At 38.1% G+C, this 12,580-nt stretch overlaps 1 protein-coding gene across 3 annotated transcripts in view; it reads left to right on the top strand.

Moving 5' to 3' along the window:
* pigl (phosphatidylinositol glycan anchor biosynthesis, class L) overlaps positions 1 to 12,580 on the top strand; it is a 73,729-nt gene that overhangs the window by 9,207 nt on the left and 51,942 nt on the right. For 2 of the 3 annotated variants that reach the window (XM_039757065.1, XM_039757066.1), the window contains exon 2: positions 4,010 to 4,109. The exons of the other annotated variant lie outside the window; for it this stretch is intronic. In XM_039757065.1, the coding sequence (XP_039612999.1) occupies positions 4,010 to 4,109 (100 nt within the window). The remainder of the gene's footprint in view (positions 1 to 4,009; positions 4,110 to 12,580) is intronic. 3 annotated transcript variants of the gene reach the window in all.

Below are 12,580 nucleotides of genomic sequence, written 5' to 3' on the forward strand. Positions count from 1 at the left end.
GAGATATTGAAGGGCGGATCCCGCTCCCCCTCTGATTGGCCGTGGTCCAGATATTCCTGTATGTGTGTGTACGTTTGAAAATGCATGTGATGCAGTCAGACAGAGAGAGGTGAGTAGCCCATCAGGTAAACAGTGGATGTAGCCGCGGATTATGAGAGAAGATGAAAAGAACGATTGACAGCTTTTTCGTTAAGAATGTTAAGTTAGGGCCTGATCCGTCCGAAAATCATAACCAATGCTCTGACACGGAGCCATCAACCTCCCAAGTTATAGCAAGCCCTGGTCCGAGACGGCATTAGATAATGAGCCACATACGATCGAGTCCGAGCCCACTGAAATTAAAAGGGGTAAAGTGTATACATTTCGAAAAGAGTGGCTTGACCAGTTTCCCTGGCTAAGATACAGTAAAGCCGATAATATAATGCACTGTATTTACTGTAAAGAGTGTGGGAAGACCATGGCCGGCAGTAGTGCATTTGTGACTGTTTCTAATACATTTAGAATTGAAACACTGAAAAAGCACAATGCATCTATAAAACACATTACATGCCGCGATAAATGCACTGCTCAAGTGTCCTCTCTCCCCGCTGCCTTTCAGCGGCAGGCAGCAGCAAACAGATCATCAGACGAGGCCGAGATGATAATTAAGTTTAACATTGCCTACAATATTGCAAAAGAAGAACTTCCCTTCACTAAATTCAAGTCCGAAATAATTCTTATGAAGAAAAATGGCTTGAACGTAAACCCGACTTACAGCAATGATGTCGCGTGCGCCCAATTTATAGGAGTCATCGCAGATACATTGAAAAAAAAGACGTCTGTGCAAATTGCGAACAGTGCGTACATGGCATTCCTGATCGACGGAGACACAGATATCACCACAAAGGAATGCGTCATTGTGTACGGTCGTATCTTGTGGAGAGGAAGACTGGTGAATATACTTATTGGACACACTGAGGTCGAGCATGCTCATGTCCAAGTCTGGAAGATTTGGATGCTAGAGAGAGTGTGGCCAGCTGGTTTAGTCAAGGCCAAAGATCAAGAAGGCCAAACTACAGGAGTTGGCCATCCGAGGGGCATGTGACTGCAATGGAGGATAGTCCATAAGACATTGAGCCATGAGATGTTCAGTTTGAAGCCCTTAAAACACTTAATTTAGATTTTCTTTTTAGTTAATTTATCTTAAGATTTTTTAAGTTTAAATTTCAGCTCAGTAAAGCACTTTAAGCACCAACACTTTTTCAGTAAGTTACCTTTCTTGTAGAATTGTGCTTGCCTTCAAATAAAGAACTTTATATTGACCAGATTGTTAGTTAATCATTTACAAGTCAATATTGCCTATATGGACAGCGAGTAAAAAATAAAAACAAATAAATAAATAAATAAAGTGAACGTGTAAAACTGTGGTGTTAAATGTGATGCGGTTGAAAATTTTGGTGCACCTAACTTTTGTGCTGGTGCACCTAAGAAAAAAAGTTAGGCACACCAGTGCAACCAGTGCAAAAAGTTAGTCTAGAGCCCTGTTTGGACATGGCACTTCACTGCCCAGGCAGCTAAAGTAAAACTGAAATCGGTGCTTTTAGTAGTTTCCAACTGCTGTCAAGCATGAAGTTACAGCAACATGTTCTACCATTTACAAGATTGACTCAAAGATCTGGAAGAAGACCAGTCACTTTTAATTTCTATTGGCGGTTATTGCCAGAAGAGTCACATGAAAAGAAAGAGAAATGTGTGGAGGCAGGAATTAATGTGTTTGTGTTGTATGTTAATATCAAAAGGTACAGTTAAACTGACAGCATACACATTCATTTCTTGACAACTTTATCTATCATTTTATTTACAGAAAAATACACTGCACAAACAAAATTTGACATTTCTGTCCAAGGCAAAGTTGTCTTGAAATCAGTTTATTGCATTAAATGGATTTTGGAATATTCCCAGCTACAAGCCTATAATTAGACAGCAACCTGTTACCCCTCAGAATAGTGAGGAGGTAGAGACTGGTGGCTGAAATGGTTCTAAATGGTAACTTCGAGTGGACAGACTGGGAAATAATATGCAAGACACAGAAAGATGATACTGAGTAACTCAGTCACTGCATCACACACTATATTTTGTGTTGACACTGTAGTATTCTCAAAAGCAGTTTATTTTTCTAAACACTAAAGATCTAAAAGATCTCATGAATGTGAAGAAGAGAGCATTAAAATCCAATGAGAAAGAGGTTCTGAAGGACACCCAGCAAGTGCAGAATTAAAAACAGAATGAAGGAAAGAAAGTTTACGAAGTTAAAATAGAAAGCAAACACTCAGAATAACATGAAATAAGCGTGGAAAGGACTGGTCATAATTATTGGACTCAAGCAACCTATGGCTCAGGTACTAGAAGGGAATGTGGACAAAGCTCTGAACCAATTTTTAAATAGATTTTCTCTTCCACTGCCACCTTCTTCCAATAATAAGCCCTGCCACATCATCCCTACTATATCAACAACTCGTACCATGTCAACTGAAATGGCCTGTGACAAGTCCACCTCTGACCATCAGTCTGTGCTGTCCACTAAAGACCAAGAAAGGAGCGAACTGGTGGAGGCTACACACAGGAAAAGCCACAGGACCAGATAGAGTCAGTCCTTGAGTTCTTAAGGCCTGTTCTAACCAAATTTCTGGTATCCTTGGTCACTTGTTCAGGCTATCCCTTGGTCTCCAGAAAGCACTGCTTCCATGGAAAATATCCTGCATTGTTCCTGTTTTAAAAATCGCCAGCATCTCTTCACCTAATGACTGCATACCAATAGCACTTGTGTCTCACATCCTGAAAACTTTTGAGTAGCTGGCCCTGGACTATATGAGTCATCTTTTGGTAGACCATCTGGACCCACTGCAGTTTTCCTATCAGACAAAGATTGGAGTGGAGATTGCAGTTATTTTTCTGCTCCACAAAGCAAATTCTGGACAAAGCTGGTGACACTGTGAGGATTATGGTTTTCAATTTCTCCAGTGCCTCCAATACCATCCAGCTGTTCCTGTTAAGGAGTAAACTTAGTGACATGCAGGTGGATGAGCCTATGGTGTACTGGATAATGGACTGTCTGTCGAGCAAACTGCAGTTTGTGAGACTCAAGGACTGTGTTTCTGATATGGATGAGAGCAACACTGGAGCACCACAAGGAACAGGCCTGTGTTCTTTTCTGGTCGCTCTGTACACTTCAGAGTATAAATATTATCACCAGGTCATGTCACTTGCAGAAATTCTCAGATTTTTCTGCACCTATGAGATGTATTAATAAAGGAGAGTTAGACAGAGAGTATAGGAGTCAGGTGGAAAACCTTGTTTCTTTTTACAGATATAATTGACTGCATCTTAACATCAGCAAAACCAAGGAACTAGGTTTTGACTTTCTTTGTACCAAAGTGTTTCTATGTCTGGTCAGTATTCAAGGAATAGATGTAGAGGTTTTACACTTCTACAAGTACTTCACATCATTTCTACAAGTACTCCACATCATTGACAGGATGGACTGGTCTCATGCATAACACTGAGGAGCACTATAAGAAAGGGTAGAGCAGTCTTCTTCTATTTTTTTTTTTTGTTGGAGATTAATGTGGATAGTGACATCCTTCACATCTTCTACAACTCTATAATGGCCAATGCAGTGTTCTATGCTGTGGTGTGCTGGTGTTCAGACCATTTTGTGTTTATGTGTGTGTCTGTCTGTTCTTCTATCACTCTTTTTTTTCTCTCCATCTCTCTCACCCTATTTAGGCCTGCCCCGAAATCCTTGTCTTCTTTCAGCTCAGCTATGGCAGCCAACAGGCACGGTTTCCCTTTTTCCATATGCACTATTTAAAGGAGCAAAATACATTTACACTTGTCAGTTCAGTTTACATCGTGAGCATAAATTTATGAAAACAAGAAAATTACTCATATGAAAATTACTGATGTGCTTTTAAGAGGCGTCTCTCCTTTTTATGCCTTTTGCTTTAAATTCTCTAAATTACATCTTCAGGGAATTACTACAGTGAAGGGGAAACTCGGAAGAAAGAGCTACAAAAAAGTTGCAGTGTCTTAGGAATTCCATCTGATTGTTTGACCGTCATCAATCACAGGTAAAGCAAACCATTACAAAATACTCAAAAATACAAGAAGAACCTGTACAGTACATTCTTCAGAATCAGTCTTGCCAATATAATGCTTTATATACTGTACATAAATATAACGAAGTAGATTAAAGGATTGAGAATACTTGTAGTCATCAGGCTATGATTTTTGTGCATGTCTAGTGTGAATGTTTTGTCTATATATCAGTAGCTTATCTTTTTTTGTTTTGTAACAAAACAAAGATTATGTTGTGAGTCTGATAAAGGTGGATATGCAAGATGAATTTTAAGGATACAAGGACTTGCTTACAGAACAAGAATTGCAGCTTCAGATTATAAATGAAATTGCAAAAATTTTAAGTTTTCATACTCTGACTACCAAGCACTAATTCTCTTTGCATTGTAGATTTTTTTAAAAAAACTTTATATTATGTTTTTTGTAGTGATGACTTTAATTTTCATAGTAAGCAAATTATTCCTCAGTGAAAGTAATTAAAAGTGAAGGCTGCAGGGATCTGTGGTATTCGCTTCCTTTTGGGAGATGAGCATCATCCCAACTGATTGGAAAATGGGATATCTCATCACTATCTGAAAAGGGAAGGGTGATCACCTGGATTACGGCAACTACAGGGGGATAACTCTGCTCTCAGTGGCAGGTAAGATCCTTGCTGGAGTCATCCTCAATAGGATCTGTGGTCATTTACTCACTTATCAGTGACTGGAGTAGTCTGGTTTTACCCCTAAGAGGTCAAGCACATCCTGGCACTGTTTCCTTGCAGCCTTTTGTTAATTTTTGACTCAATTGATCAAGCTGCCCTGTGGGACATCCTGAGACTTCACGGGATCCCCCTGAAGTTGCTGGATATCATGGCCGGCCTGTACACTGGTACTGTGAGTGTTATGCAGAGTGGAGGAAGAACCTCTACGTTTTTCCCAGTTGATTCTGGGGTTCATCAGGGTGTATTCTTGCTCCTACTCAGTTCAGTGCTTGCCAGAACTTGGTGTTGGGCAGGGTCATGCGGTCCAGCAGCTGTGAGGCAGATTCACTGATCTTGACTTTACAGATGATGCTGTGATTGTCGCCATGTAAATGGAGGCTCTGATAGGGGCTCTCGAGAGAGACTGTGAAAGGAGTCTGTGTCTGGGCTTGCAAGTGTCTTGGATAAAAACCAAGATCCAGGCCTTTAATGACCTCTTGGGCACAACCATCGGTAGTGTGTCCATTTATGGAGAGAATGTTGACCTCGTCAAGAGGTTTACCTGCCTCAGCAACAACATTCATGTCTCTGATGATTCTTCCTATGAAGTCGTTAGACGGATTGGGAGAGCATGGAGGGGTTTATGAGGTCGCTGGAAAGGGGTATGTGGTGTTCCCAGTATCTCTGTCAAAAGGGCGAATATTCAAGTATTTAGAGTCCTGCTGCTGCCTGTTTTGCTATATGGTTGCAAGACATGGATGCTGTCTAGTTACCTGAGACGTTGCCTGGACTCCTTCAGTACTGTTTCTCTTTGGAGAATCCTACAGTACCGCTGGTTTGACTTTGTGTCGAACGAGCAGTTGCTCATGGAGTCCTGAATGAGGCATCTTACCTGCATTGTGAGGAAACCTCAGTTACAGCACTACAGCCGTATGGTGCGGATTCCCTAAGGGTGATCCATCTCACAGGATCCTCATTGCTGAGGACCCGAACAGCTGGACCAGGCTTTGGGGATTCCCACATAACACCTGGCTATGGCAGATAAATGGTAATTTCCCTTGGGGGAGGGGTTGTGCATGCTCCCTGACCTAACCTGCTAAATTAAAAAAAAAAAAGTCTTCAATGATGAGTAACAGGACGTGACATTGGTTAATAGTATTGCCCCACAGACCTAGTTTTTTCAGCTAGACTTGTCATTTGCAGTTTGAACAGTTTCTCTCTGTTCATGTGGGTGTACTCAGGGGTAATGTACTTTCTTAAAATATCCCAAAGATGTTTAACTCATGCTGATATTTACACACATTTTATTTGTCTGCAATACACAAAGACTTTGTATTTAGAGGGCCTGCAGTTCTTGAAAACAAATAAATTAAGGGAGATGGAACATTGAAGTACAGGACAAAAAACCATGGACTAAATGAAAAACAAAAAAAATAAGTTAAAGGAATACTCTACCCAAAAAGTACAGTGATGTGAAAAACTATTTGCCCCCTTCCTGATTTCTTATTCTTTTGCATGTTTGTCACACAATATGTTTCTGATCATCAAACACATTTAACCATTAGTCAAATATAACACAAGTAAACACAAAATGCAGTTTTTAAATGATAGTTTTTATTATTTAGGGAGAAAAAAAAAATCCAAACCTACATGGCCCTGTGTGAAAAGTAATTGCCCCTGAACCTAATAACTGGTTGGGCCACCCTTAGCAGCAATAACTGCAATCAAGCGTTTATATAACTTGCAATGAGTCTTTTACAGCGCTCTGGAGGAATTTTGGCCCACTCATCTTTGCAGAATTGTTGTAATTCAGCTTTATTTGAGGGTTTTCTAGCATGAACTGCCTTTTTAAGGTCATGCCATAGCATCTCAATTGGATTCAGGTCAGGACTTTGACTAGGCCACTCCATTTTGTTTTTCTTCAGCCATTCAGAGTTGGATTTGCTGGTGTGTTTTGGGTCATTGTCCTGTTGCAGCACCCAAGATCGCTTCAGCTTGAGTTGACGACCAGATGGCCGGACATTCTCCTTCAGGATTTTTTGGTAGACAATAGAATTCATGGTTCCATCTATCACAGCAAGCCTTCCAGGTCCTGAAGCAGCAAAACAACCCCAGACCATCACACTACCACCACCATATTTTACTGTTGGTATGATGTTCTTTTTCTGAAATGCTGTGTTCCTTTTACGCCAGATGTAATGGGACATTTGCCTTCCAAAAAGTTCAACTTTTGCCTCATCAGTCCACAAGGTATTTTCCCAAAAGTCTTGGCAATCATTGAGATGTTTCTTAGCAAAATTGAGACGAGCCCTAATGTTTTTTTGCTTAACAGTGGTTTGCGTCTTGCAAATCTGCCATGCAGGCCGTTTTTGCCCAGTCTCTTTCTTATGGTGGAGTCGTGAACACTGACCTTAATTGAGGCAAGTGAGGCCTGCAGTTCTTTAGACGTTGTCCTGGGGTCTTTTGTGACACCTCAGATGAGTCGTCTCTGCGCTCTTGGGGTAATTTTGGTCGGTCGGCCACTCCTGGGAAGGTTCACCACTGTTCCATGTTTTTGCCATTTGTGGATAATGGCTCTCACTGTGGTTCGCTGGAGTCCCAATGCTTTAGAAATGGCTTTATAACCTTTACCAGACTGATAGATCTCAATTAGTTCTGTTCTCATTTGTTCCTGAATTTCTTTGGATCTTGGCATGATGCCTAGCTTTTGAGGTGCTTTTGGTCTACTTCTCTGTGTCAGGCAGCTCCTATTTAAGTGATTTCTTGATTGAAACAGGTGTGGCAGTAATCAGGCCTGGGGGTGGCTACGGAAATTGAACTCAGGTGTGATACACCACAGTTAGGTTATTTTTTTAACAAATTGAATTACTTTTTCACACAGGGCCATGTAGGTTTGGATTTTTTTCTCCCTAAATAATAGAAACCATCATTTAAAAACTGCGTTTTGTGTTTACTTTTGTTATATTTGACTAATGGTTAAATGTGTTTGATGATCAGAAACATTTTGTGTGACAAACATGCAAAAGAATAAGAAATCAGGAAGGGGGCAAATAGTTTTTCACACCACTGTATGTATATATTTCATATGATACTTACCCCAAGTAGTTTATAGTGATGGCTGAGAAAAAAATGTAATTTCATGTTGTCATGCAGAGCGAGAAAAAAAACTTATGATGTAATAGACCCTAATGGCAACTCATGCTGCACAATGGCAAAAGATGTGAAAAAATAAATATTTTTTTTTTGTCTGCCTAGCTAAGGTTGGCTAATTGACAAGTGTTTGGAAATTATAAGGGATATACCACTTTAGGCATAGATGCCAATTTTGAGGAAAGAAGATCAGAGGATAATTCAGTATAACTTCTGAACATTATTTTAAGGCATTATGAAAAAAATGCAAGAAAAATGGATGGTGATAGATCTCTGGTGGACTAAGACCGGTGGCATTAAGGCACATATCCTATTACACAGAAAAAATGAAGTAACTTATAAAGGCACAGTTAAAAGAGCAACAAAATGTGATGGAGAAACAGTGTAGACAACAGCATCTTAAATGAGAAGAGGTGAAAATGAAAAGACAAGGAGCAAGAATTAACAAAAATGGCAAAATTTGAAACATTAGAGGACAATGTAAACAAAGAAAAAGAAGATGGCATATTAAATATATTAACCACAAACTTTAAAACTCTGAGCTAGAGTGCCTTATATCAACCCAGGCTGAAACTATAAACTTGATGAGTAAAATTACTGACCTCAAAAACTGCTCAAGAATGAGTAATATGTAGATTGTTGGAATTCCTGAAGGCATGGTGGAAAATGGCCCACATTCTTCATGAGTTTGTTTTTAAAAAAGGTTTTTAAAGGCAGCTTGTGTAAAACAAAAAAATAAAAACAAAGACTGAAAGTCCATCACTAGACTTGATTGGTAACAGGGCTAAGACCAAAGAATTTTAAATATTTTCTAAACATTTTTCTTTCCTCTTCTTTTCTTCATTTTTTCCCTTTTTTTATCTCTATTAATTATGCACTTTTTTAAATTAAAAAATTATTCACATCAATGTTTACGTATGATTGCAGTTAGCTGTTTATAGGTGATGCACAGTATCTGTACATTTATCTTTAAACTATCTGTATACACTTACTCACTTTCTACTGGTTATACTGGTTCCCTATAATGTGTTTAGTTTTCCCCAACTTACTATACTAGTGCTATTGCTATTGGAATCATTAGTTATATAAGTTTTAGCTTTGTATTTACTATTTAGTGTTCATAAGGATTTGTTTTTTTTAAATACAGTTAATACAGTTACTACTGTTAACTGGTTTACCACAAGCGAGTTTGCTTATTGTAAAAATTGTGATATGAAGAGTTCTATGCAGTTTTGACTAGAAGTGTAAATTAACAGAAACATTTACAGTGCCACTCTGACTACATTTGATTATGTATCATTATTATGCTGCTTCTTGCACATCACTGTGGGAACATGTTAGAGGCAGGGCCACTGCATTAATTACGGAGACAAAGATGGCTGGAATGTGGTGATAGAGGAGACAAAGAGGGAAGGAGGAAATTATATTTTCCACTTAAATATTTTGAGAAATAGGATAAAATCAATTCAGGTAAAAAAAAAAATATTTAGATATTAATAAATAGTAAGAATTGTAGAAACAAAAGGCCTAGATAACTGTGATCTGTAATTAGATTTTATTAGTTGTTATGTCTGGGGTCTTGACCATAAGTGTTATTACATTTTAGTGAACTGAAGTCAGATACAGCCTTTTTATAGGAGACACATTTAACCATTTAATATCAACTTAGGTTTAGGTAGAGAGAGGTAATTATTTCATCGTAATTATATCAAAAAACCTAGAGGAGTAGAGACATTGATTCAGAAAGCAACCCTCTTTAATGTTTTTCAGGTAACATGACTCAGAAGACTGTTATATTAATGTAGTGCAAACATTAATTAAACTTTGCAAATTCAAGCCAGCATTTATACCCCTAACTGGGGTGAGAAGGAATTAAAAGCTAATGTGATATTCAAGTCAGGGGGAAGAGGATCACAGAAGCATCTTGCACATGCACAGATGAACTGAGTGTTTAGCAGAAGCAGTGGAAATTATTTGCTAATTTGTCAGAATCAGAAAAGTAATTCAAGCCAAATGAAAAGCAGAAAAATCCAGCTGGAGTAAAAAGCCTACACCCAACTAGGAGTGAAGTTGGTTGTCAAGCCAGTGGTGAAAGCCTGAAAATGAGTTTCTTGCAGCCAACCAGCTGAATTCCCCAGGAAGTGTGGCATTTCTGAAGTTACACTTCCAAGGATTAATTAATAAAGAGCTTTTAGCTAAGGGCCCCAAAGATGTTGAGTGATCTGCCTGTTTATATAAGAAATGCTTCTTTATAACCTGATTAGAGCCATTCATTTTTTTTTACTTATTTGTATAAATAAATTTGTAAAATATTATAAGATGGAAAGGTCCCTCATGACCCCCAAAAAAACCTCCCCAAACACTTTGTGCTTCATTATCTTCATAGTCATCTCCCCAGGTGTGCTGTGCCATGCTTCCCATTGCAGTAGTGGAGTGGGAGTCCTTGAACTCCCAATTGCACCGAAGTTTACACCACTGCATCATTCTTCATAGCCACCTACCATGTTCATCGCACCATTGCACCGCACCACAGCAATATGGGGGTTCCTTCATGAGAGAAATCATGGATCACTTTGAAAGAAAAAGGAGGGATGTCAAGTCCCGATCATGTCAAAGTAATAAGGGGATGGTGTTGTTGTTGTCTGGGGGGTTTGAAGGGCGGTTTGCGGTTTTTCCAATGGAGAGAAAGCCTGACGTATCCTTCCAGTACTAAAAATAACAAACTGCTGGTACTGTACCGTACCATTTTTAATTTGGAGTTTTTTTGGCACCTTTCCAGTAAAGGTATGTTACTTCATTAAACTTTCACTTTCTTTTTCTTTTAATGCTTGTTTTCTTTAATATCCAGCTGTACTGAATTTACCTGATATTTTAAAGGTATGATGAGATGTTTAGCAACTGGTGATCCTTTTATCATCTCAGATTTTCACTTATGTGTCATACCTCAGGTCCTAATGGTGCCAAATTAATGAAGGTTTACCTGTAATACAATAGTATTCAAAAAATATGAACCAATACCATTAAACTTACAAATCAAATAATTCAGGTGTGATTAAAGTGTTATTTCTACATGGTGTCTGATTAGATTGTACATGTTGGGATTGTCTTCAACTGACTGTTTTGAGGAAAAATACATTATTATTGGCAGATAATGTTGGATTCACAGTTGTTTCTAATCCTTCAATTAAATTATTTGGAGTAACACCAGATGCAATAAATGTATTGTGATTCCTTATTCAGTGTATGCACTCATGTTTGTTATATACGCTCATGTGCTAATTAATCTTGCTCACTAGGAAATATCCTAATGCACTTCCATTATTCAATGTGAAAGCAATGTCTTATATACTGCATTGTTAACCTGCTGACATGGTGTGGCTTTCTTTTGTTAGAAATGCCAATGGTGCTGTTCATGTCACTTTTTAATAGATTAGATTAGATAAATTTTAATAATCTCATGGGGAAATTTAGAATAATAATAATAATAATAATAATAAATGGCTTGTGATTAGTAGTTACTTAACCTTTTCTATTCTCATGTCCTGTCACAACAATTTGATTAAGTTATGATCTTACAATGAACTTGTCATCACCAGTCACATACCCCATGGTTGACTTTAGTGGTGTGCTAAAATAATTGACATTTACCAATTCCACAGTGTTGCAGTTGAATGCCCAGAAAGGATCTGGACAAGTTGTTGGTCAAAAATAGATAATGTGCGACATGTGCTTGCTTTGGTATATTTATGCTATACTATTTACTCAGTAACATTTAAAAGTTTTAAGAACTTTATTTTTTAAAAGTCTGTATCTAATAGGAATGGGTTTAAATTACAAAGAAATCAATAATTAACAATATTCCGTTTCAATTCAAAATACAGATAAAAAAAACAGCTGTATTGTCTTTTTAAAAGCTGTGGCTACACACTTGGTGCCTAGTATTATTCTTTTGCTACAGAATGTTACAGGGGATCCCTTTTGCCGGGTAGACTTCATTTGTTCAGACTCTATCTGCACTTTCCTTGGAAACTCTGTGCTATTACACTGTTCCAGGCAGTGAGATAATGTTGAAGGATTTTCACAATGCAGCTGTTGCATTCTGTGCCCCTTTGGATAAAAAAATGTTTGACTCGCCAAAACGCTATATAGGAAATGTTTTAGGGAAAACTTGCATACCATTTATACAAATCAATTTCTGAAGGTATATTTGTTGATGAGCGAAATTCACTAAAGCATTATTCCCTGGATATTTTTCCAGAATATTCTCCATGCAGCAGGCTTAGGTGAACATTTTTTTCCAAGCACCCCATGATGCTTTGCAAGGCCAGCATGATATCAACAACAAAAACAACAACAACAACATTTATTTATATAGCACATTTTCATACAAACAGTAGCTCAAAGTGCTTTACATAATAAAGAATAGAAAAATAAAAGACACAATAAGAAAAGAAAATAAGTCAACATTAATTAACATAGAATAAGAGTAAGGTCCAATGGCCAGGGGGGACAGAAAAAACAAAAAAACTCCAGACGGCTGGAGAAAAAATAAAATCTGTAGGGATTCCAGACCATTAGACTGCCCAGTCCCCTCTGGGCATTCTACCTAACATAAATGAAACAGTCCTCTTT

This window comes from Polypterus senegalus, chromosome 6 (genome assembly GCF_016835505.1).
Source record: "Polypterus senegalus isolate Bchr_013 chromosome 6, ASM1683550v1, whole genome shotgun sequence".
Lineage (NCBI taxonomy): Eukaryota > Metazoa > Chordata > Cladistia > Polypteriformes > Polypteridae > Polypterus > Polypterus senegalus.